Source organism: Fulmarus glacialis, unplaced genomic scaffold (genome assembly GCF_000690835.1).
Source record: "Fulmarus glacialis isolate BGI_N327 unplaced genomic scaffold, ASM69083v1 scaffold12811, whole genome shotgun sequence".
In the NCBI taxonomy this organism is placed as follows: domain Eukaryota; kingdom Metazoa; phylum Chordata; class Aves; order Procellariiformes; family Procellariidae; genus Fulmarus; species Fulmarus glacialis.
In genome coordinates this window covers 200348-224149 of record NW_009193503.1, presented here as the reverse complement: position 1 = coordinate 224149, position 23802 = coordinate 200348, and the positions used below count along the sequence as shown (strand labels likewise).

At 36.9% G+C, this 23802-nt stretch overlaps 1 protein-coding gene across 1 annotated transcript in view; it reads left to right on the top strand.

The window, feature by feature from the left end:
- DENND1A (DENN/MADD domain containing 1A) overlaps positions 1-23802 on the top strand; it is a gene marked incomplete at its 5' end in the record, with an annotated part of 209147 nt that overhangs the window by 64615 nt on the left and 120730 nt on the right. The window contains 3 exons of the mRNA XM_009587477.1: positions 19871-19940; positions 21272-21352; positions 23558-23611. Coding sequence (XP_009585772.1) covers positions 19871-19940; positions 21272-21352; positions 23558-23611 — 205 coding nt within the window. The remainder of the gene's footprint in view (positions 1-19870; positions 19941-21271; positions 21353-23557; positions 23612-23802) is intronic.

The following is a 23802-nucleotide window of genomic DNA, read 5'->3' as shown; positions in this document are numbered from 1 at the left end:
CATTGTAGCCTGCATGAGATTGGTGCTTTTATCCATTTATGTCATTTTATTTTATAATTACTTTTTAAAAAAGTTTATGTATAATCCACTTTTTTGAAAGGAGAGGAAGATAACTGGTAATGAAACTAAGCTTGCCTACAACAGAGGAGGAATTTCTTTTGCTAATTTAAAGCTGTAATTACAAGTCTAGGGTGCAAGCAATGACTGTACATAACCCCAGAGCAGAGATATCCTTTTAAAAACAAACAAACCAAATCCCCCCTCCTCCCCCCCCCTCTTTAACCTGATTTCTTCCCTTCCCCTTTTTGCTGTTAGGCTTCTGTGTAGATACAGAAAAATATTACTGTCTAATTAAATAAGAAAAAAGTCCAGACTTAGTATCTGATAAGGATTTACTATAGTTGTATGTTGAATAAAATGGTAATAAGCAAAATCAATGTTTTGCTTCCATTTGTATCTATATGATACTTCAAGCCTTCCAAAAAGATGTTTGGTAATGGCTGGAAATAATATGGAACACTTTTTCGACAGTCTGTTTGGTCCTTGTGGTGTATCGACCCTGGAATCCCTGTACTTCTTAAAACGCTTCAGAGATGAAAGAAAATAGCAAACTGGTTCTGTTAGACATTGGCAAAGGCCACAAAAAATACATGTATAAATCATGAGAAATTGGATCTCTCTGATTCAGCAGTGCAACAAAATTGTACCTAATAAAAATGTTGTTGAGCCTCTGTCTGCCTTCTTCATAGATTTTTTTTTTTTTTTTTTTAATTATTATTATTATTATTATTGGGTTTTTAGCAGTGGATTCAATGCATGCGTTGAATGTAAGTAAGAGTTGAAGATGCAGACATTTCTCAGTTTCTTTGCACGGACCTTACAGAGAAAAGAAGAGAGGGCAGGCAAGACTCGTAGCTAGACTCTGACCTTCTTTCACAGAAATTCTAGTTTCTTACAAGCTTTAACTGTAGCAAAACAGTTCAACTTCCTCTTCTGTGTATGACAGGAAATTGATCTAAAGTGGCTTAAAAATGTGAGAATGCCATGAATGTAGTATGCAAGGTTGGAAAGGGTCTCCTGTTGTTGCAGGCATTTTGCTTTAACTTGACATGTTTATAAAACAGTTTACATCTTAAAAGTTTAGGGTTTTTACCCCTGCTGATTTGCTTAAACAGACACTGGCTTTTATTTTCAGTTACTTGTCAGAATATATATGGAAAAGTGATGAACCTAGTGAGAAGAGAGCTTGACATCAATTAAATTTAGCTATCTGCTTTGTGTTTCTTCTTTCTGATACGCTATTTCCAGTATAGTTTTTCCAAACTTCCTGTGGTTTTTCTTTATTGTCTTTACAAGTTTTACAGGATAGAGATGAGCTATTTAAAAATACTGTTCCAGGAAAAATTTTATATTACATCTGCTCATTTGTTGACTTCTATTTTCATCTCTGCCATTAAACTTTTTTTAGACTCTAGAAACTTATTTCAGAAAGCCTGTAAGGTTGTCTTAGTATCTTATCTTTCTCAAGTATCTTTAAATAAATTTTGAAGTGTCTCTCAAGTTATATTAGCTTTCTGAAACTATATCCTCTGCAACACTGAATAAAATACACTTATTAAAATAGTCTTAAAAAATTAAAAGCATGTGACAATGCATTTTTTCTGTCCCATCATTAAAAAGCTTCTATTGAAGTTTATACCTAGTTTTTCGTGGTACTTTTATTGACATGATTAATGATGTTTGAGATTATTCATCATCAATATGTTGTGTATATGTATTTCGTAAGAATGTGCATTCATCTGTGTGTACGTGCACAAAAATATAAAAGAGGTTTTAACATATTTTCGTATATAAATGTCTGTCTAAAGAGCAGTGTCACAAACCCAAGTCTTAAAGAATCCAGTTGGTTCTATATGAGGCTTGTATTTTCTGTTTTATTAATATGAGAAAAGTGTGTACAGTATTTCCTCTGAATTGTTTTTTTTCTTTGAAATTGTATGCAACATCATAGTTTTAGCAATAGAAATGCATTTTGATGTTTTGAGTTTTAAGACCAACATTGAAAGGAGTCGATTCCACTAAACTCATAAATAATGAATTCTTATTTTCAACTAGATGTAGTTGATAAATAACAAGTCAATAGGGAATATATTAAATGACACTGAGTGAAAAGCTTTGGAGTTTTCGTTGTGGTGTCAGTAGGTCTGTTAAAGGCTTTGGTAGCTGAGCTTGAAGTTTTAAAGCATGGTTGAATTCATTTAAATATTTTTGTTGAAACTTAAATACGGTAGAACCTTGCTAATCCGCACACCTCATAATCACAGACACAGAAATGGCAAGCTCCATGTATGGCTCAGCAGAAGTGGACAGGGCTGGAGTAAGGTTTCACATTTCTAGGCTTCATTTTTCTTAAATATACTACAGTATGCTTACTATGTTCAATTATATTTATGTAATTCTTCATAGTAGCAAAATAAATCCATCATAAAAAGGTACTTGTCCTCTTTTTCCAGTGTTTTTTACCCTTTTTGTTTCACTTTTACGTACATTTCCAAAATTTTACCAATTTGTGCTCTGTGCTCTAGTCATATTTGCAAATTTTCTGATGATGTCAATATAAATGAATTAAAATTTGAATACTAAGTGCCATAGGAAAAAGATTTAGAAAAGATAAAAAAAACATTGCAAGTTCTGGACTCTGGATTTTTCTGTAATGACAAGTGCTCTGAAAGAGAGAAACATCTTTCTAGGTAATGGAAGGACACTATTTACATTGCTTTTAAATTAAATGAGAGATCCGGTATTTTCATTCTTGGCTCTTACTCTGTCTTGTCATGCACACCTTCATTCTTGTTTTCTGTTCACTGGTGACACATGCCTTATGGTTGGAGTAGAGGATGTGAAGTCTTTGCAGGTGCTTTATTTTATGTGATCAGCTGGTGATGATGTTTGAAACGGAAGTTCCCGTCTGTTTCTCTCAATTTTTCTGTTATTGTTCACTGGAAACAGAAATTATTGATGTGGTTTGATCTTTACTGCAAAAGAAAAATAAATCCTACTGTTACAAAATACTATGAAATGTTAGCTCCAACCAGTCTGCTCCTCTCCCTCTCCCCCAGCTGGTGATAACATGCTTGAGGAAAATCAGTTAAGCCATGCCTGACGTGGTCCAGTTGGGGCAGGTACTGCAGGCATGGGCGTCTAGAATAAAATGGTGAATGCGTAAGAGGTTAGTTGGTTAATATTAGAAAAATGCTTTTTTCCCCATTGAACTTCCTAGATAAACTGGACCTGCTGATTGATAACTGCATACATGAGCTGTTAAAAACGAGAAAAGGTATCTCCTGGGAAGTATTTATATTAGAAATAAAAATTAAAAGTCAAAGGTTCAATAACCAAGTTTAAGTCCCTTCTTACTTGTAAGTAAGAGGTTGCAAAGAATATTGATATGAATACTTTATTTGGCTACTGTTCAGCCATTTTTTAATTGTTCCTAGATGGTACTTGGCATTGGAGAAAAGATGTTTTTATTTTGTTTTTCACTATGTGTGTGTATATATACATCATTATTCTTAGTTGAAAGTTTAACTGGTATTTATTTCTCTACATGTTGATTTTGGTAACAAGTCTGAGCTGTATACTTGCATTAATTTTGTAGTGGGATAAAGCTATACCACTTTTGAAGTTAGTAGCAGCCAGAAAGTACAGGGAGTTGTTTACAAAAGAGTCCCATCGATTCTCCTTTTCTGTGGAAGCATTCAAGCAGTAAGACCTGCACAGTCTGTTTGGCACAGTAGCTGCTCTCAGCTGGCCCTGTGCCCTCCTGCTGTTAGTCAGGGCAAAGGATGTGCCAGATCTCAGATTGTAACGGAGCAGAGCCTGCTTGCAAATCTGCTTGTAGTTAGCCTGGGGCCTTTTGGCAGCAGACTACAGCCGATTGATTTAGTTGCAATCCTTTTTCCTTAATATTTTCCATCTGGCCAACAATGACCTATAAAGACAGACACAAAACAGAGTTTGAATTATGAGGAGCGTAATAGTAAAGTGCTTCCAAATCTCTCTCTAGAACCTGCACCGATGGAGCGCTGCCACTATGTAACCAAAGGAAGTTTGTTCTAAAGCAGTATTGCAACAGTGGTGTTAAGAAAAAGCATTGTAGTTCTCAAGTGCAAAATTATGTAATAGAGAAATGTGCATTTCAGTTAACTTCTTAATGTGTTTCCCATCTTGCTATGTCTTGCTTTCCATTGATCCTGAGCTGGAAGTGAAGCGCTCTCAGCATAGGCTTTCTTGCACATACTGCTAGGGCTAAATCATACTGCGGTGTCAGGAGCCATGCGAGAACAAGGGATCATAGAGCATAGATAGGGAGGACAGGCAAAGGAACGTGAATATGGAAATGCTTTAAGGCATGCAGCAACAGGTTTGGGGAACTTGCATTCTAATGATGTTAATAAGGAGGTGATGTGTCCCAAGTAAAATCTACACGGGTGGATGAATGCTTTCCAGAATGAGCTGTTTCCACATCTGGGCTATTTGTCAACTCTTCCAATTCTGGTCAAAGCAGAATTCTTCCTCTGATTACAGTTATCCTAAACACTTGTAGTCCTCTGTGTCTTTAAAGTTTGTATCCTTAAAAAAAATTTCTGAACTTATTTGTACAGCTCCACAAGTTACAGCAGTCCTGGCATTGCAAGCTTTTTAATATGCAGAGTTTACCACCTTCACCTAGGAATGCTTGGGGATGTAAATGATTCATGTTTTTTTCCAAAGGTGGGCAGTAAGTCATGCACAGACTTTCACAGATCTTGTTGGTCATAATATTTACAGGAAAATTAGAAATTGATTGAACTAGGAGAAGGCTCCAGAGTGTCATTCACATTCACACTAACTACAAGCCTAAGAGGCCGGATGAATCCTTCTCTGAAGGTGCGTGTTTCACTTCACTAGCTATAATGAAACCTACTTTAGATCTAGGCGATTGTTCTAAGTTAAAGATGTTACTAGTTTGTCTCGCCTATGGAGTCCAAAGCACAAGTAGTCTGTGCTGTATATTTAAGCACTTGACTATTTAATCTAGTAAGGTAATATTGCAACTATTCCAAGCCTCAGACATTTAGAACCTAGAAATCTAAATAGTTCCCTTGGAGGGCGGGGAAGGGTGGTGTGTTGTGGGTTTATTTGTTTCTCCTTTTAGTAGAAATTTTCACTTTCTGATTCTGAAAACTATAATGAGATGTGCAGGGGCAAGGAGAAGAAAATTCTGCTGTCCTAGACTGAGTTTACCACAGCTTTGAGTTACTCTACATTTCCTGAAACTGTTGACCATATAAACTAATGCAAGGCTGTTATCTGAGAGTCGCTTCTCTGCTGACAGTCCTTTGTTCTTGCTTCATCTCGGTCTGCTGCCTGCTGCTTTTAATCATACCAGTAACAAAACTGGGGATCTGAGTTCATGGATGTGGTGTTCGTGGAAGTGCAGTCAAAGGCACAAGTATTTGACTTCGGAGCACTGCTATAATATAGCAGAGCATTCCTGTTGGAAACTTTTAATTATTACTTTATTACTATTATTTGAATAGTAAAAGTAAAGGGCAAAATGAATAGTATGAGGAATATGTGCAGGAAGGAGAAATGAATCCTCACAATGGTTTTAGAAAAGAGCTAGAGGTAAGGATGGACAGGTAAAAGACGCATCATGAATACATGGGTTGAAGAAGAAGCGTAGACCAGTTAGGATTTTAGCTGTCATTTATAATATTCCATGCCTGATTTTTGCTCTTCTTTTTCCCCCCCCTTATACCTTAAGGTAATTCTTGCCAAAATAAATAACTTTAAAAAAAAAAAATCCTCTTGTGTAAGATCAGAGATTAGATTTCAGATGGAACGGTTGCTGTCATGTAACAGTCCTAGATTGGAACTGTCAATTGATTTAACTGAACAAACTCCAGGTAATTTTTATAGCAGTGATAAGTGCCATTCATTCTGAATATTCCTTCTTAGAGCAAAAATTATGATATTGGTGTAGTGAAAGTATCAGTTCTGTGCTGTTGTCTTGCTGTTTTGTTTTTGTTGTTGTTTTGGTATGTGAAATAAGAACAGTATTTGCTTTCAGAATATAACAAGTAAATGCACAATATAAAGTTAGTTATGACTTCTAACTATTTGATTTCTCTCAACGCTATCCTTCTCAGAGACCCAGGATCCCTTAAAACAAATAAAAAAATCCCTTCTGTCTCTTCTTCCCTCTACATTACCGATCGAGGGTTAACTGGCTTGCAGTGAATTCGAAGAATAGTGAAGGTGTGTCAAAGGAAGTTTATTGCAGATTTTGCCAAAGCTTTAACTTGACTGCAAGTCAAAACACTTGTGTAAATATCAATGAGAAGGATCACAACAAAAAATGTCAAGTGTTAGAAATACTAATGTATTGCTACTGGTGGAATTGGATAAAGCTAAGAATAGTGCATTCTAGTCCAGCTAGTTCACTGGTCTTGCCTACTGACCAGAAACCAATTTTACTTAATTAATTAGGGCTTCATGTCACACCTCCTTTAGTTGCTGAACAACTGTAACAGAAGTAATTAAATCATGTCACTTTTTATTACCTTTGGCCCTGGCTGACTGACTTGGAAACTTCCATTTTAGTGCTAATACAAAATGAATTAGCGCATCACCTTTGGGAAAACCCAGTTCCCTGGCATCAAAAAAGTAGGGAGGAAGTAGTTAAAGTACAAGACGGATAGCTCTTCTCTTCCACAAATGGATCACTTTTGGGTTGCTGTCTGAAGGCTTACAAAATGCATCTGTCAGGAATGAGACCATCCTGTACTCGCTGACAGATGTATACAACATTCCCCCAATGAGATTACATGGCAACTTCGTCCTTCAAAAATCAAGATGTGGCAGGAGCCCTCAGGTTATGCAGTGGTAATTGGAGAAGCAGGGGCTGTTCTGAGAGGTAGAATTGCTGAGAAAAGCTGCATGTGTTGACTTCTGCGTATTGTTTCAATAGAAAAAGTGATTCAGCCACACTGTAATAATAGGAGAAAGGCTTTATCTGGCTTCATAGAGGCAGCGTTATCTGGATTGTGCATGGATCTGAAATAAAAACCTTAATTTGTAACCCTGACTGTTTATCAACATGCTTGATAAGGGACAGATGTTCCTCCGAACTTTACAATACAAATATTATTTACTTAACAGTAACTTACCGCAGTGTGTTTTAGAATTAATAGTGTTGGAGCACCAGCTCGAGTATTCAGAGAATAAAATGATTGTGGGCAATCTCCCATTTTAATAATTTGCTTAAATTGATTGTTAGACAAGAAGTGTCATAAATAAAAATTGTGCCCTCTAGGCGGGTAAAGGGCCAGAGAGTCTTTTCTGTTAATTTGTGTGTCACATTTTCAGGAAGTCTGTTGATCAGATTCATCGGTGATGTTTCTGTGGGTGAAGAGCCGCATCATTTCATATACTTATTTTTGCATCTAAATGTTTGTTGTCAATCCTAAAACGTTGTGCACTGTAGTCATAGACAACCTGCAATAAAATATCAGACTCTCTGACTTGATCTTTATAGTCTTCAATTCAAGGACCGCATTCACATCTTGTATTACAAATGCTTATTTGCTGTAAGTAAAGTGATTTTTACGTGACTAGCCCAGTTTCTCAACATGCCCAAATTACGAATTCCAAGTACCTCCACAGCACTGAAATAATCATGAATTTCTCACTTGGCTCTTTCAGCTGTGGTTGGATTTCAGTTTAACTTTTATGACTTGCTACCAACTGACTTGGGGACCAAACTTTGCTTATTATTAGGAGGCATGTGTACTACCACTGAACGTGTGAATATTTCTTCACAGTAATGAAGTTTCCTCCCTGTGCAAGGGAACTATAAAAGACCTTGCTGCACTTAAGTTTGTTTCTTCCCAATAGGAAACAAAAGTGGTTTGGAGTATATTCCAGAAGAGGGGTACGTATAATTCTCTCTCTTTGTTACTGAAATATTCTCATTCCCTACCCCAATTTTCTCTGTATTTAATTTACCAAAATGCAAAGAATCAGCATAGTATCCTAGAATATTGTCTTATGAACTCGCACAGGTATGAAGCTGCATTATCCAGCTTTGCTTTTTGGTGTTGGAATGATATAATGCTATCTGATAAAAAAAAGAAAAAACAGTCTGGTCTCATCCGTTTTTCTCAGTATAGATCTCCCCTGGCTTTTTCTGAATCAGCTTATGGTGCTGATCTACGAGATATTTACCACGTGGCATGCTTTAAGTAGATATTCCTTTCTGTGGCTTGGAAGACAATCCTCTCTCTCATGTGACAGTGTGATTAGCCAGTGAAAACCTTGGCCTTCCTCCTATGATTTAGGTAATTGATACTTACCTTTCTTAAATATTGTTCTGACTATTCTACTCTAAATATAACTTCATGACCTCGTGAGTTGTTCTTTCCCAGAGATGGGCATTGGCCTTACACGAAGTTGGTTGCTCTAGAGGCAGAATGTGTTGGCCAGTTGGGAGTCACCCTCTGAACCTGTTACAGTCATGATGTGGGTGTCTTTTGAGCTGTATTTATTACACTCAGAGTTTCTTAACTCAGAATTTGTGGGACTCGGGCTTTTTTTTCTCCTTAGCCTTTGACATAGGTTGATGGCTAATGACTAATGCAAAATATATGGGTAGAAAAAAAACTCTGGTTCAAGAATAAAAGACCATGGGAGAGACAGAGATTATAGAAAACACACCTGATGCTCAGCTTCAACTTTTAAATACATGGCGAATTTCTTTAGTAGCTGAGCGAAAGTCCTTACCACCCTTTCAGTGTGGCTCTTGAACATAGAGCTGTGTAAAATTTTTCTTCTCTTCAGGAATTTATGGCATTACAGATTGTGATACAAAATATGTCAAAGTCCCATGGCTTTTGGAGCTCACTGCAGCACTGTGCTTTAACACAGTGCCTTTTGCTGATAGGGAGCACTTCTGATTTGTAATAAAAAGTTCATAATTCTAATGAAATTTCAGCTCAAACTTAGTACTAGAGGGCATAGCTCAACAAGCACGTATGATTGGAGTCTGTAATGAAAAGGAGCTGTTTCTCTGGTCAAGGAAAAAGGGTTAATTTGCATTGGGATGAAAAGGCTGTTCAGGATCTACTATTTCAACCTGTGATAGACTTAACAGTAGTCTTTGATCCCCAAATGAAATGTGATGGATTTCAACTGATGCCAGATGTCTCAAACCTAGTGGGATCTCTGATTGTCTGCCACATCTAGAATTCCCTCTTCTAGCACTTTCATGTGTGCTTTTAGACATGGTTTGAGAAGAGAGATTCCTTGACATGCTAAGCCTTTGGAATCCTTTCTCTGTATTGTCACTTCAGTGGTGATTTTTAGGCTCTCATGTTGTCTAACGCATCCTACTTTTTTAAAATCAAGCCCCATGTGCCAAACTGTTCTAACTACTTCATAACCAATTTTTTTAATGTCCAGGAAATTAGTGCCAGTATCATCTGTAACTTTTCTCAGTTTAAGGCTGCCCTCCTCTTATTTGTTAATTAGAGCATTTTACTTAACCCTGGCCAAGTAAAAACATTGTACTCCTGTTGGCCTTAAGTGGAATATAATTGTTGTCTTTTTAACTCCAAGGCTATTTTGTTGCACTTCATAAATCTTACTATAAACTGTCAAGCACTTCAGTGTACCCATCTTCTCACCAATTGCGCTTTATGGGATGTTCTTTGCCTGTGGTTTTAATAAGAGTATAAAGACATAATTGTCAGTGTTTGCCTTGTAAATGCAAACGAACTTTTTTCTTTACGTACCTTTATTTCATGCTGCTACTTCAGTCCTTTGCTCTCAAACATGCTTGAGAAGTTTCTTTCTTGGTCTTAAACTAAAAAACCCCAAAGATTTACAACTCTCTCTTCTGAAAAGGGACAAGAGACCTTATGATTGTATTTGGGAGCTTATGGGGCTTCCCATTTAATTTTACATCTACTAAAAACCATACAATTTTTTTTTTTTTTTTTTTAAGATAATGCACTTGATCTTCCAGAGTTAATCATCTTAGCATGCTGAATTTGAGAAGAGAGGTATACCTGGTCAGACATGCTTACATTAGCTGCGTACAGTAAGAACTGCAGCTTTCTGCTCCATAAAAGCCCTGTGTAGTAGGGCTTGCACTGTCGTAAAGCTGATCACATTGCACAGTTCTTTTCTTCTGTCGTCAATCTGTGCTGCAGGCTTTAGAGATGTATGTACTCTCCAAAATCTACTTAAGTTTTGCATTTTGTTTCAGCAGACCCTGGGTTCTGTCTCTTAAATAAATTCCTTTCTCTTTTCTCCATGTGGACTGACTGGAGAAATATCACTTGGCATGTTTTCCCAATGATATGAATAACTTGTGTGTTAGAAGTTAAAAATCTTTGATTTTTAAAGAGGAGTAATCTACCAGAGGGAAAACAGAAAGTCCCCAACAACAGAACAGACCTTAAAGATATTTCTGAAATAAATTAAACACAAAATATTCTATCATAAAATTCAATACACTTTTTAAAATTTTGCAGTGATAGGTAATTCACAAGAAAAAAGCTTGACTATTGAATATATTTAAAATATATTTAAATTATGCCTATATTTATGTGTCTGTGAACGTACAGTAGGATGTTATGCATGGGCCTATAAACCAAAAGGTGTGGTATTTCTGTTTTCCAATCTGAAGTGTAATGCTCCAGGTTCTAAAAACAGAGATTCTTTTTGTATAAAACTTTTTTCAGTGAAAGTCCAAGGCATGGTTTTCATGGAAAAGCTGTTTCTTTTTCAGACTCTGAAATTATGTTGTTTTCTTCCTTCACAGAGGGCTCCTGTGAGAAGCAGGGGAGATTACTGTGTGCTGGGTTGGTGGATGCTTCATGATGTTGCATGCTGTAATGCTAAAGTTCTGAATTCGTTTTATTTACATAAATTCCACAGTGCAGCTGCACTGGACTTCTTTTTTTTCCCCCAAGGTTTTAGAGTGACCACAAAGAATCCGAGAAAGGGTGACAGCTTTGTCAAATTCAGGCTTCAGTTCCATTTGCGATGTCCCAATTAGATGTTAGCACACTAACAAAAGACCCTTGGAATGGTTATCTCAAGCTGCCCTTGCACTTTTTAGCTTGACTAAAATGTAAAATTGTTACATCATAAATCTCTTTGTTACAGTTTTCTGGCTCCATGTTGTTAAAGGGATGTATTCAGCTCCTTTGAGCTGTCTTTTGTGAGAGACGCTGCTGCTCTGTTTCAAGAGCCACTGTGGCTGTTTGGGGAGCGGTTGGGTTCAATACTGGTATTTAGTGAACTTGGGAGTCTTTGTGCAAGTGAGACTTGCTGTAACTGCTTATACTTGGTCACGCTGGGTAGAAGGACAGGAAAGGGAATGCTTTAATTTACTTTTGTGATTAATACGCAGTGGCAAGTCACCAAAGTAAGCACTTTCTATTGACAGTTACATAGTATTAAGACGCTCCATAAGACAAGATGTGCAAGTTCTGTGTGAGCCAGTTCTGTGGGGTTAAATACTTCTACGATAGGTACGTGAGTCATCTGCTTAAGCTACAGAACTTTTGACTGAATCTCATGGAATCATGGAAAGATCACTCATGCATAATAATTAAAGAGAAGTTTATAAAAAAATTGGGGAAAACGCAGAAAGGAAAGAAATCCTATGAGACCAAGAAAAGGAAAGAATTCGGATGGCTCTCTACAGTGGCAGAGGTACTTACAATGGATTGAGGTCTAATGCAGAGTCAAAACTTTGCAATAAAAAAAAATAAAAGCGGATGTTCAAAAAAGGCTGTTGGCTGATCCTGTGGAAGGTAAACCTGCATCTCATCAACATGCACAGATGTTGCTATGGAGATTTGTGGGTATGTGTGTATGTGTTTAAGCTTACAAGTGTGAGAATGTGTCAATAGACTGAGTCTAGAAGAGAGAATAATGATGTACTGAGTTCCATAAGGTGTAGGGGAAGACACTGGAACACATAAATGGCTGAACTGGGAATTTAGCCTATAGAAATTCCCAAATGAGCCCAGAGATGCCTTGGTTCTTTCAAATGCATTTTGTAGAAATGCTGCAAACATTGAGTGGGGGAAGGAAAGGAAGGTGGTGGTGGTGGGGGGAATTAACAGTGTATTACTGCAAGGAAAATAATAGGCATATGAAGACAGCTCTCTCTTGAGGGGAGGAAAAAGGATTATTTTTAAAAATATGTAGTTAAGTCATTTAACTTAGCTGTTAAAAATTAAGGCAGAATTTTAAAATAATTAAAAATGGAAATTCACATTTTAATGAAGGGAAGGAAAAAGTATTTTGATGGCTGTGCTTTTGCTATTTAAAATTGTGTCTGCATAAAACCACTGAAGAGCATGGTGACTGGCAAACATAACTTATTTCATCATCAGAATCTGCAATCACCATTATTAACTTAAAATAGAATATGATTGCTAACATCAGGAATAATGCTGCCTGGGAGAAGCATCATTAGTTACCAGGTGCAGGAGGATGGAAAGAAGAAGGATTGTTTTTAAGTATAAATTGCAGAGTTTTATCTTTAAATTGAAGAAGTCTTAAGATAACTAGTCTCTGAGAGACTCTAGTAATTTTTGATATATTTTCCACACTCATTTTCTTTCAAACATGGTAGTGGTGGGATTATCCACAGAGATGCCTTCTGAATTCCAGATGCAAGGATCTGTCATTTGTCCTGCAAGTATTGACAAGTACCTTGAGTCAGAAAACGTATGTTCTGCTTCACCAGGAACATTCATTGGGTCAATACGTTGAAATTAGTAATAGTGGTAATAATAACAGTAATAATAAACCCCATCTTTTTTCAGTTTGCTGAATCTTACTTGAGATTTTGATCTTGTACATTATTCTCCCAAGGATTTCAAGTTTGGAACAGTGATGTTGCTTGGAGTGGGCATAGAGAATAAGGCGTACATACATCTATTGATACAAGTCACTCGCGTCATATGGGTGTGACCATGCAAGAAAAGGTGTTTCACTCATTAGATCAACGCTTTGACACATAAGAACCTGCTGGGCTTCGTAGTGATTTCACTGCCACAACTAAGTACCAGGTCATCTGTGTTTTGAATTAATTATTCAGAGTCCACGAACTGAAACACCAGTGTGTTTTATTGATACAAGCACAAGTCGTGCTGGCAGAAGAAATACTTGGCCTGAATTTCCTCTTCCTTACGCTTTTGTCAATCAGGAGTATTTCCAGTGAAGTTAGTGATGATGCATACTATGATTTATATAAGAGCCAAGCTCATTATTGACAGAATTAAGTATTCTAGGCCACTGCACTTATTGTACTGAGCAAAAGGTCAAGATTCAGGAACTCCTCGACTCCAGTCCTGGCTAATACAGCCAGATTTTGTAAGCCTGTCACTACAGAGAAGTATGTGCATCTGTAAAATGGAAATTACTGTTCTGATTTGCCAGGGAGATTGGAGTTGGTTATGCTGTTATCAAAAAATATAGTCTGTGTTATAATAAATACATGTTAAAAATTCCACTTCTGATTTGTGTGAATGGAAGGAGTAAAAGTTACATGTGCTTACAACTCAGTCTATTAGGAGATGCTGCATTAAATATGTTGATGTTAGACTAGTTACTCAGTCTCATTAATTTCAAATGACAAAGATACATGTACAAAAATGCAGTTCTGCCTATATATGACTGGAACTTGTTCTAGTACTCTGTAGAAATTGTGTGAACTAAGGTGGTACTTACCTTTTGTAGGGTTCAGAGGAAATCAAAGGTACTACAGGTACTTTTCCAGAAGCGTTTGCTTTGCTTTTTAATTACAGCACACCAGTAAAATTGAATGCTGGAGCTGTCAATGTTAAAAATTAGTTTTATAAACAGTTGCTATGGTAATTAGCAAATACTCATAAATCATTTTAAAAGGTACCCTTTGCCACTGGGGTTTGCTGCTGCTACACTGGTACATGTAGCATTTTTGCTGCCAAAGTTCTCAATACACTTTCAAACTCTTTAGTGTTCTGTGGGAGTTTATTTTGATGAGTTCAGCTTTCACAGTGCTCTTGCACACTTCGGTTATCTTGCTATTGCTTCTTCCTTCACGGTTGTCTGTTCCAACTAACACTGGAAAATCTCTCCCTTTTTAAGTTGAATTCATTGGAGATTTACCCTTCTAACAGTAAGTAAAATTCCGTACTGTGTTTGCCTGTTTGCCCAGCCTCTCTTTGCACTTGACCTTGGATGTACATGGTATTCCTGAGTTAGCTACAGTGATATAGTGGTACATGCTATAACTTACGACTCTCCTTCATTCTAACGAGTGCTCAAAAAATATCAAAAGAAATGGTAATGGTGAAATTTTCACATTTCAAAGAAAGTGTATTTATTATCGAAACCTCTATTCATTAGTAATGCTTCAGAACTGGATAAGAAACAGCTGTTTTTTCCTGAGGAAGGCATCTTTTACTTGATAAAGAAATCAACTTGATAAAGAAATCAACATGTGTAGATATGTTGCTCAAAGATTTCCCCTTTGCTCTTCTTAGAGATGTTGCATTTTCTTATTTACTGTTGGACAATTCCATTTGGATAAATTCATTGCATGTCTTTACATATAGGCAATCACTGTAGTAGAGCTATCATCTTGGTTTTGTATATTCTTTCTTGGCTTTTGTATTTGCTGGAAGCTAATCGTTATTCTGATGGAGATAAAACAGTAGCTCTCGTGTTTTTGCGGCTTTAAGTCCCATAACTTATCAATGACCCCTTCATTTTACATAGGACAGTAGCCAAAGCACTGTACTGAAGTTATGAAGGATGATCCTTAAATCTTCCAGTAAGCTAAGGTGTTTTTAAGGGGGGGAAGTTTACCTTCATTTAAAATCCAAAACTGGATAATTGCATGGTAGACTGGATACAAGAGCAGTGTAGTGAAATCTGCAGTGCTGCCTTGTATAGTTTTTGCCATAGGCTAACATACATTTGTGGCTGTAGATACTGAATTTTTATTTCCAAAATTGCCCACGTCAGGCAGGCTAGCAGAGGGCTTGGACTAGTAATAGATTAAAATGAGGCATCATTTTTTGGTGTGCTATTGTGGCCTTTCTGCTTTATATCCATAGGTACTATTTGACCTAGCCAAATTTGAAGTGTTAGTTTCAATTAAAGTTCCTAGTGTAAGTCAGCTGGAGGGGGGATTTCTTTTTAATTATTTTTAAAAGAAAAGTTTGTTGTAAGCAATGCTAATAATTGTTTTGTTTTGTTGTGAAAAGCTTTTGTATTAAGTGTTTAATGAGAGTAGGAGGATCCTGGAAATCTACTTTTCTGCCTAATTTCATTGCTATTGGCAACTTAGTGTCACTAAAGGAAGTTCTATTGGGTCGTATCTTACTGCATCCTTCTTGCTGTGGAATGACAATATGCACATGTATGTGTGCATACACGCATGGTTTGTGTGTGTATGTGTGCATATATATGTGCATATAAATGCAGTTGTTTTATTTCCAAAGGGCTATCTTTAATATTCTCTAATTTTGGTTGCAGTCCTTTCTGGAGGTCAGAAAATGTGACCTCGCATGTGCTGCTCTGATAGAGTAGTTTTTTTCCTTTCATATGTTAAAGCGTACTAGTGGATTAATATGTTGAAAAATTCAAAGCTAAATTGACTGCAGTACAGCATTTTCATCTGTGTAGCAGCTAATATTGGGTGATGACATTTTCTGTTCAGTGTAACTTTTGAAGTACAGATTGGACTTGTGAGAGCAGTGCTGGCTGGCGAGTTGCGCCTTTTGCAGCTGCCGGTGCACCGGTCATCTGCATCCGTCTGCCTTCCCCCATCCCCTTCAGCTTGCTGTGGAGTCAGAGTACAAAAGGCTCTACTTCTTGTTGCAAGTCTACTCCATTAAAGGTGAACCTCTTCATAACTGCAAACAACCTACCCACAGGGATTGCTGGGGTTTGTTATCATGCTAATTTGCTTCTTTTTATATCTTTCCTGTTGTCTCAGCCTGGCTTGTCAGTTGTTTTTGCACCACTGTTGTTTAAACCACTACATTTTGGAAACACTTCTATTTACAAGCTGCAATGCAGCACTGTTGTCTTAACGGTTTGACTGACCCTAATTGCTATGACACATGTAACTAATGATGTTTTGTACTTTCAAGGAGTGCACTAAAAAGGTGATGACATATGAGTTACTGAATAAGGTACTGTGCAACTTGTGCAGTAGAGTTTGTGCAGACCTTATGTAGCATAATAAGCAGTTTTCCTGTGCTCATATTTGTTTCCCGTCAGACTGGCCTGTCTCCAGCACCGAGGCTGCATCGCACACTGAGGGTTCAGAGGGAGAGAAAAGCAGAGTGCTAAACCGATCTCTCAGCTTGAAGAAGCCTAATTTGATTAGGCTTTGATTTGATTGTCATGTTTTCTGGCAAATATGTCACTATATGTGTGTATATGTATGCGTGAGGAAACTGAAAATGGGTGTAAAATTAATAAAAATTAAATTTCAGATTGCCCTTTTATTTTCGTTTACTCTCCAACCACAATGTGATTTATGCTTATTGGAGTCTTTGAACTTCAACTCCCTTGAAGAATCTCTATCGCTTTTTTGATGTTGCTTGAAGAGGAACGTGTGTGTGTGTGTGTGTGCGCGCGCGCGCGTATGTGCATGTGCTCGCATGCTATGGTGCTCTGGGCAATTTCACTCCAGAACGCTTCCCTTCCTTTGTTTAACCTATGACCTGTGAAAACAAGAGTTAATCAAAAGTTCTAAGGTAGCTAAGAGGAAGGGGAAGTGTTTGGTTACAAATTAAATATGAGCAAGTCATAAGCCATAAATCTTCAGTAGTGCTACCAGTTGTGCTACTTAAGTTGCATGTGGTACAGAAAGTTTTCGGTTATAAATTCAACCTCCGTTTCTTTGGAGGGGGTGTTTAAAGGTTGCCTCAAGGATTTGCTTTTTGTAAGAAAAAATCCATATCTTTCTTTTTTCCTTTTGGCAGAGATCTAGAAACAAATTCAGATAACTATATTTCTTGATTTTTTTTTTTTAATTTTTTTTTTTTTAGAACTTTAGCTGGTCACAATTTGGTCTAATAAAAGCAGAACTGTTTCACTCTTGAGTAGTAAACACATGGAATAAGTGATGAAGTAAAAGTATTGAAGATGGCAGGATAAATTAGTTTTCTAACGTATCCAAAGCTTTCAGGATGAGAGAGCTCCTGAGTTCTGCAATGACAAAGGAGGGAGGTGAAAATTGAAGTGAGATTGTCTACATAATTTACGCAATTTTGTGGTGGGTTTGTTTGTTTTATCTTGCACCTTTCTTGAGCAAGACCTACACAGATCCCCGTGTATTGTGTTGAGGTCTGCTTCAAATATTAGCTAATTTCCTCAACTTCAAAACTGTGAAGCTTCTCTCCTCAAAATGGAAAGTTATTCTTAAAATAATAAGAAGAAGCGGTTATGCTTAGATGCTGAACCATTATTTGGAAAACATGGATTAAAATGAGGAAGAGTTAGTGTTAAACAAAGGAGAGTAATGAAGTTCATTATAACATAATAGTGAAGAGAAAAGGGAAAGCCAACAAGAAGTGAGAAAGTATAACAGAAATAGGGCTATACCTTCCCTTTTGTTGTATGGAGTGTTTGCTGATGTGTCGACATTGTGTGAATATGAGACTTTATCTGGGTTATTTTTATTAGAATCATAGAAGCTATTTTCTAGGCGCTGAGCAAAAGAATCAAAATTGGATTTGGATGGAGTATTCTCATGGATAGGACCTACAAATTTGTCATGTTTGGTGTATTGCAGTAATAAAGAAAATTCCCTTGAATTTGCAGTGAGGTAAGGTTTAGCTGTGAATAAACAGGCCCCCGACAGGACAGATAAGTAAATCTTTGAAGAAGGAACACAACCTGACCTTGGTTTCAGAGCTCAGCATTGTCCCCTTGGGGGTACGTGCACCCCTTGTTGCAAATGGTGCTGAGAACCTGGTCTGTCCTCACTCGCAGGCGTTGAGGCTCTAAATGAAGTGCAGCTCTGGCAGACTAGAAGCTGAGGTAACTTGCTTTTGTTTATTGCTTTTATATTGACACATATATTATAAACACAATAATATTTTAAAAGATTCTCATTTTAATTCTGTAAATACAGTTTTCCGGCAAGGTCCCTGAGCAATTAAGTAGAACTTTAAGTATGCCTTCCTGAAATAAGTTTTGGTTTCATACTGTCAGGGAGCTTTCTGCCTTCTTGGTTTTCTGTCTTTTCAAACTCTTTTGAGAGATGCCTTGTGAGGATTTGTTTACCAGGTTCTTAATCTCTACTTAGCAGATATGTTTTGAGAGGATTTCTTGTTACTCTTGTAATGGCTTTTAACTCTGCTGAAGTTTATTTAACTAAACAGAAAGAAAGAAACTTATCTTCTAACTAATCCTTCTTGATTGTTTACAATTTAATGCCAAACTTAAATGCTGTTTAAAGTGGTAATTGTCTGTCTTTCTGCTCTATTCTAATACATAGTTTGTAAAGATGCTTAGAGCATATTAATTTAAATGATAATACTGTCATATAACATGAAAAGTTAAGTTGCTTATCACTATATTTTGATAAGCTACTTACATTTTACAGTAGCATTTGCAGGCTTCAAACGAATGTTAATGATGGAGTGCCATTCACTTTATCTGTCTCATATATAGCTTCTCACTTCATTTATTACTAAAAGCTGTACAGTTAGGAACCTTGGGGCACTCAATTCTTTATAATTGTCAGGATGTAGTCATATTTTACAAAAACTTTCAATCCTGTCTAACTATATCAAAATAGAATCCATTTGCTTCAGAAAGCATCTGTGATTAAAAGAAGAATCCGTTTGTGCGTCACGCAAACTTGCTTTCCTATTCGCTGCAGCTGAGGGGAAATTCCTTGCCGGTATTTAAAAAGGAATTGAAATAAAGAACTGCGTCATGAAAATAGGGCGCAAGATCATACCAAAGCATACTGTAGTGAAAAGTAACATCTTAGCTGTCTGTCTTATTTTATGGAATGGAAATGTAATGTAAATGAAAAAGATGCGATTTTTCTGCATGTTTGTCTTTTAATTTTGTTTCTTTATGACTTTTGCAAGTTGAGTACAAATTTACTAAAGATAAAGTTTCTATTTGACCTAACGAGGGGCTGGGCTAAATACAGTGATATAGGATGTGGATTAAGGTTTGACAACAGTTAAAAACTGAGATACTGGTTATGCAATCTTAAAAAATCCAGTTGTATCAGGATTCAAAACCAAAACAACTGTCTGTTTGCAGTTTACTAGGACGCTCAGCAGCTGTACAGAAGACTAGATATTTAACATATACTTAGGAAATAATTACAATTAAAAATGTTCCACCATATATGAACATAGATACAGTAGTGTACATTTATCTTGCTGGTTAAAAACTTCCATTGGATTGTATGTTTGTTATGTACAGGGTGAGAAGGAAGGTGAGCTCCCAGCACTGCCCTGCCTGATACCCGAGGTTTTTTTGTTTACAGCTGGTGCTACATTTGATGTTTAGTGCCCACAGGTGGCTGGAAACGCTGGGGAAGAGTAAATACTGAAGCTCAGTCCTCAAAGGGAAGGGATGCTTCAACCTTCTGGCAGTGTTCTCCTTCAAATGGAAAGTCCGATGTGGCTTTCCTAACAGATATTTATAAAGTGTCATGTCCAGTGGAGGCTGTTGTTAGGATGCATGTATATAGTAAAGGCCAGCAATCTTGGATTTATTAACTGAGATTTAGCAAGTTAAATGTATGCTTTTTCTTTTTTTTTTTTAGTTACCTCCCATGGTTTGAAGTCTTTTATAAGCTGCTCAATGTCTTGGCAGATTATTCAGCAAAAGGACAGGTATTATTCTAAAGTACTAACCCTTCTTTTCCCTGCCCCAATATCAAATGAGGGAGAGAGGATTAAACAAGCTGTTTTAAGAAGTGCTTGTATCAGAGATGACCGTGTGAGTTATTAATCTGTATGATGCAGTAATATAGAAGAGTGGTCAGGCCTTGGAACAGGCTGCCCAAGGAAGTGGTGGAGTCACCATCCCTGGAAGTATTTAAAAGACGTGTAGATGAGGCGCTTAGGGACATAGTTTAGTGGGCATGGTAGTGTTGGGTTGACGGTTGGACTCGATGATCTTAGAGGTCTTTTCCAACCTTAATGATTCTATGATTCTATAAGATCATATTCAGCCAAGCTGAAAGCTCGGCAAGTGCCTTTGAAAAATAAATATGCTTTTAAATTATTTTTGGGAAAAGATAAAGTCCAAGAATGTGACTGCAGATCCAACACAAGTTAATGGTTTCCCTGCAGTCACCCATCCTGTGTAGACTTTTTGATTACCTGAACTGTATTCAGCATATCCATGCAATTCCTATATTGCAGTGTTTCATGAATCTTTGACAGGTGTCTTATCCAAGTTTACTTGTCACATAAAGTAAGTGTAGAACTAAGCTTACTGATGCAAAATGCTTAGCATCATCTGCCTTTCAGATGCTGTTTTGCTTTTAGAGCAAAACAAAGTAAAATTCAATCTTCAGACAGTGAAAAAATGTGACTAAGCCATTAACATTTGCTTCTAGGCTTATAAATGATAATTCATGATACAGAGAAATCACGTATATGATTGCAACACCTAGCCTAGTTTCAGGTATTGAAAATATTACAAGTATAATCTTCCCAGTTAGGTTGCTGCTTTGATTTATTATAACTTCGTGGTAATAATCGTATTTTGCATTTGTCAGAATCATTCGCGTTTGAGGTAGAAGTACTTAGGATCACATCTTCATCTAGATGGATTAAATACATTTGGTTTTACCCTAAACTAGTGAGTTGTTATAAAGAACTTGCAGTGAAAACTGGCTTGCTCTGAGCTGAGTAACTGTGTAGCGCATAGGTTGGTGACTCAGTAGGTTGCAGAAATATGTAGAAACACATATGAAAAAAAATGTATTCTAAAAAAATCATGTTATAAAACACAGCTGTCAGAGGAAACTACATTTATTTCTGTTCATAGTCTAATGTATAAATCTATTTTCATGTTTTTCTTTACACTTGCAAGTTCTCTAAGCCCCCAATTCCACAAGCATTGCCCTTCCGTCTTGGAGTTTAGCTTGTTATAGCAATGCCTACTTAGTATTCCTTTTTTTTTTTTTTTTTTTTATTTCTCCTTCTTATTTCAGGATAGTCAAAGGAATGAGCTCCTAGAAACATTTCATAAACTTACCATCCCTGAGCCAGGAACCTCTGTTCATCTTGGAGTGGTAAGTGAAGTGGGAGAGACGTAATCTAAGATGTTTAATTTTCATTACATATCATAATAGAGGAACGTCAAAAGCAATTCTCCTTTTTGGAACTTGGTACACAGATGTTGTTTTCCTGTGAGGACACAGAGCTGTGAAGTTCCTCTTTTCACATTTGGGGCCCTCTGTTTCCTTTTCCCTAACCTCAAATGTCTTTGAAATGCTGTTCTTTGATTGGAGGAAGATTGTGTATATTCCCCATGGAAATTTCTCACCATATCGTCTGTGACCTGCGAGAGGTCACAGAGCAGCAACATGACATTTATTGCCCACACTTCTGCAGAACTCCTAGATCTTGCAAGTATGCAAGGGGGAAAGACTGGAAAGCAAACAGTCAGGTACCTGTCATAGCAGCATTTTGAGTATTAACTGTTTATCACATTTTCTGATTCCTTCTCCTCTTCCTCCCCCCAAGAAAAAAACTCACACAAAAAAGGGTTTATTTCATTTTTATATCTTGTGAGAAAATTAATCAAAGAACACTGAAAGAATAGATGTGGGATTTTATTGATGGGATTGTATTTTGAATTTAGTCTTTTGGGGTTTTTGTGTTCAAATTAATTTTTGCAGAACAACCTTGTGTTCCAGGCTGTAGTGAAAAAATACTTAAGATGCACATTGCTGCAGTTGCCAATTAGTCATTTAGAGTTCACATGGAAACTAGTGGTGTGTGCAGCCACAGTTCTCTTCTCCCTCTCATTTCCTTTACTCCTTCTTCTAAAGTACTTTTTGGCAACAAGCAGCTTACTCTCATCACTTCACCCTGTAATGTCAGTCGACAGGTAACAGTTGTTTGGCCTTGCTAGGTCACCAGCTGGCAGTAGAAATGTCCCAGTCCTCTTGAGGCTAGCTCTTCTATGAACAGCATTTCTGTTTAAGGGGACGAGCTGTCTCAAAAGGCAATGATCAGTTGGGATGTTTCAGTTTTTTCATACCAGTGGTTTTAAGGAATGCTGCCGTCTCCTCTTGTCTCGGACATTTCGTGGTGAATGGATGAAGCAAGAAAGGATGTGAAAAAGCAGCCAAGGGACTGTTAGCTGTGGTGTCTTTACGCATTTTATTTTGGCTGTTACAAGCCTATTTTGGGGTCGGGGTGAGGTTCCTCTGTGTAATATGGTTGCATATACTATTCCTGTGTCTTTGCATTGCATCTTTTCAAGCAAACTAAAACAGTGATATGTCAAAAAGCAAAAATTTGTGTTTATACATTTCGTGTCTATATTCAGTGTAGCTGTTATACCCGCTTGCTATTTCGGGTTATAGACTGTTCATGAAGCACTGAAATGTCTGAGATATATATACAAGAAAATTGTGCCAATTGTGGAACTATGCCAAGAATATAACAGCCTTTAAAGCTTCAGCAAGTAATTAATAAGTAGCGCTAAGACAAATTGTGAAAATCTTAAAAATAATATAAATTGTATACAACACTGATTTACAAAAGCAGTTTAGTCGCATTCTCTCCTTTCCTTTCCCAAAGGCCTAACCAAGAATCATGCAAGTCATGCATGGTCAGATTGGGAACTAGAGTGAACCTGGTCTCTTGGAATGCAGACAATTAAAAAAATGTAACAATATAATGGATTATGAAATTGCAAAACCAATATAGTCTTTCAAAATGTGTTTTTTAAGGTGTATAAAAGTGACCTAGAACTTTAGTAATATTTTTCAGGTAAGTAGGCATAAAACTTTAGGGAGCATTTCTCAGTAAATTTCTGTAACTTCACCATTCTCTTGAATGAAACTTACTGATGCTGTAAGTCAGAAAAGGACCTGCTTGCTGCTGTTTCCTGCAGTCCGTCATGCAACCTGCAGTGGGCTGTGGAAAGGTGGCTTGAATTATAGACTGCCTTGGAGTTTCCTTGGCATATGTCATACATTGTGTGAGTCTGTCTGTATCAGCGTCTCTGAAGAACAAAAAAATGTAATACAACTTTTCAGGAGCATTTGATACTTTCTATCTTAATGCATTTCATATTGCTTGTGTCATCTGAGAATCCAGCTTTTGAAATCCATGACAAAGAAGTCATACTGGTAGTTGGTAACAAATGTTCTGTCATTTTTACTTAGCTGAGCAACTGCTATTACTGTTGTTACTAATACCAAGCAATAAAATTAGATTGCTTTTGACAATTTTGCAATAATCAATATTTGCTCTTTTTTTAGCACTCTTACTTTACTGTGCCTGACATCAGAGAGCTTCCTAGTATACCTGAAAATGTGAGTACTCTAGAGGACCGTGCACTTTACCATTTCTGTTTAATGTCAGCAGCAAAATAGATAACAATTGTTACCTCTGTTTGGCATAGTAATAGATTATATTCTGTAAAATATTGCTAGATGTTGAAGTAAACTTTAGGTGGTTAATTTATAATAAGTGTTGAGTGGAAGACATTGTGTTGCTAACTGCA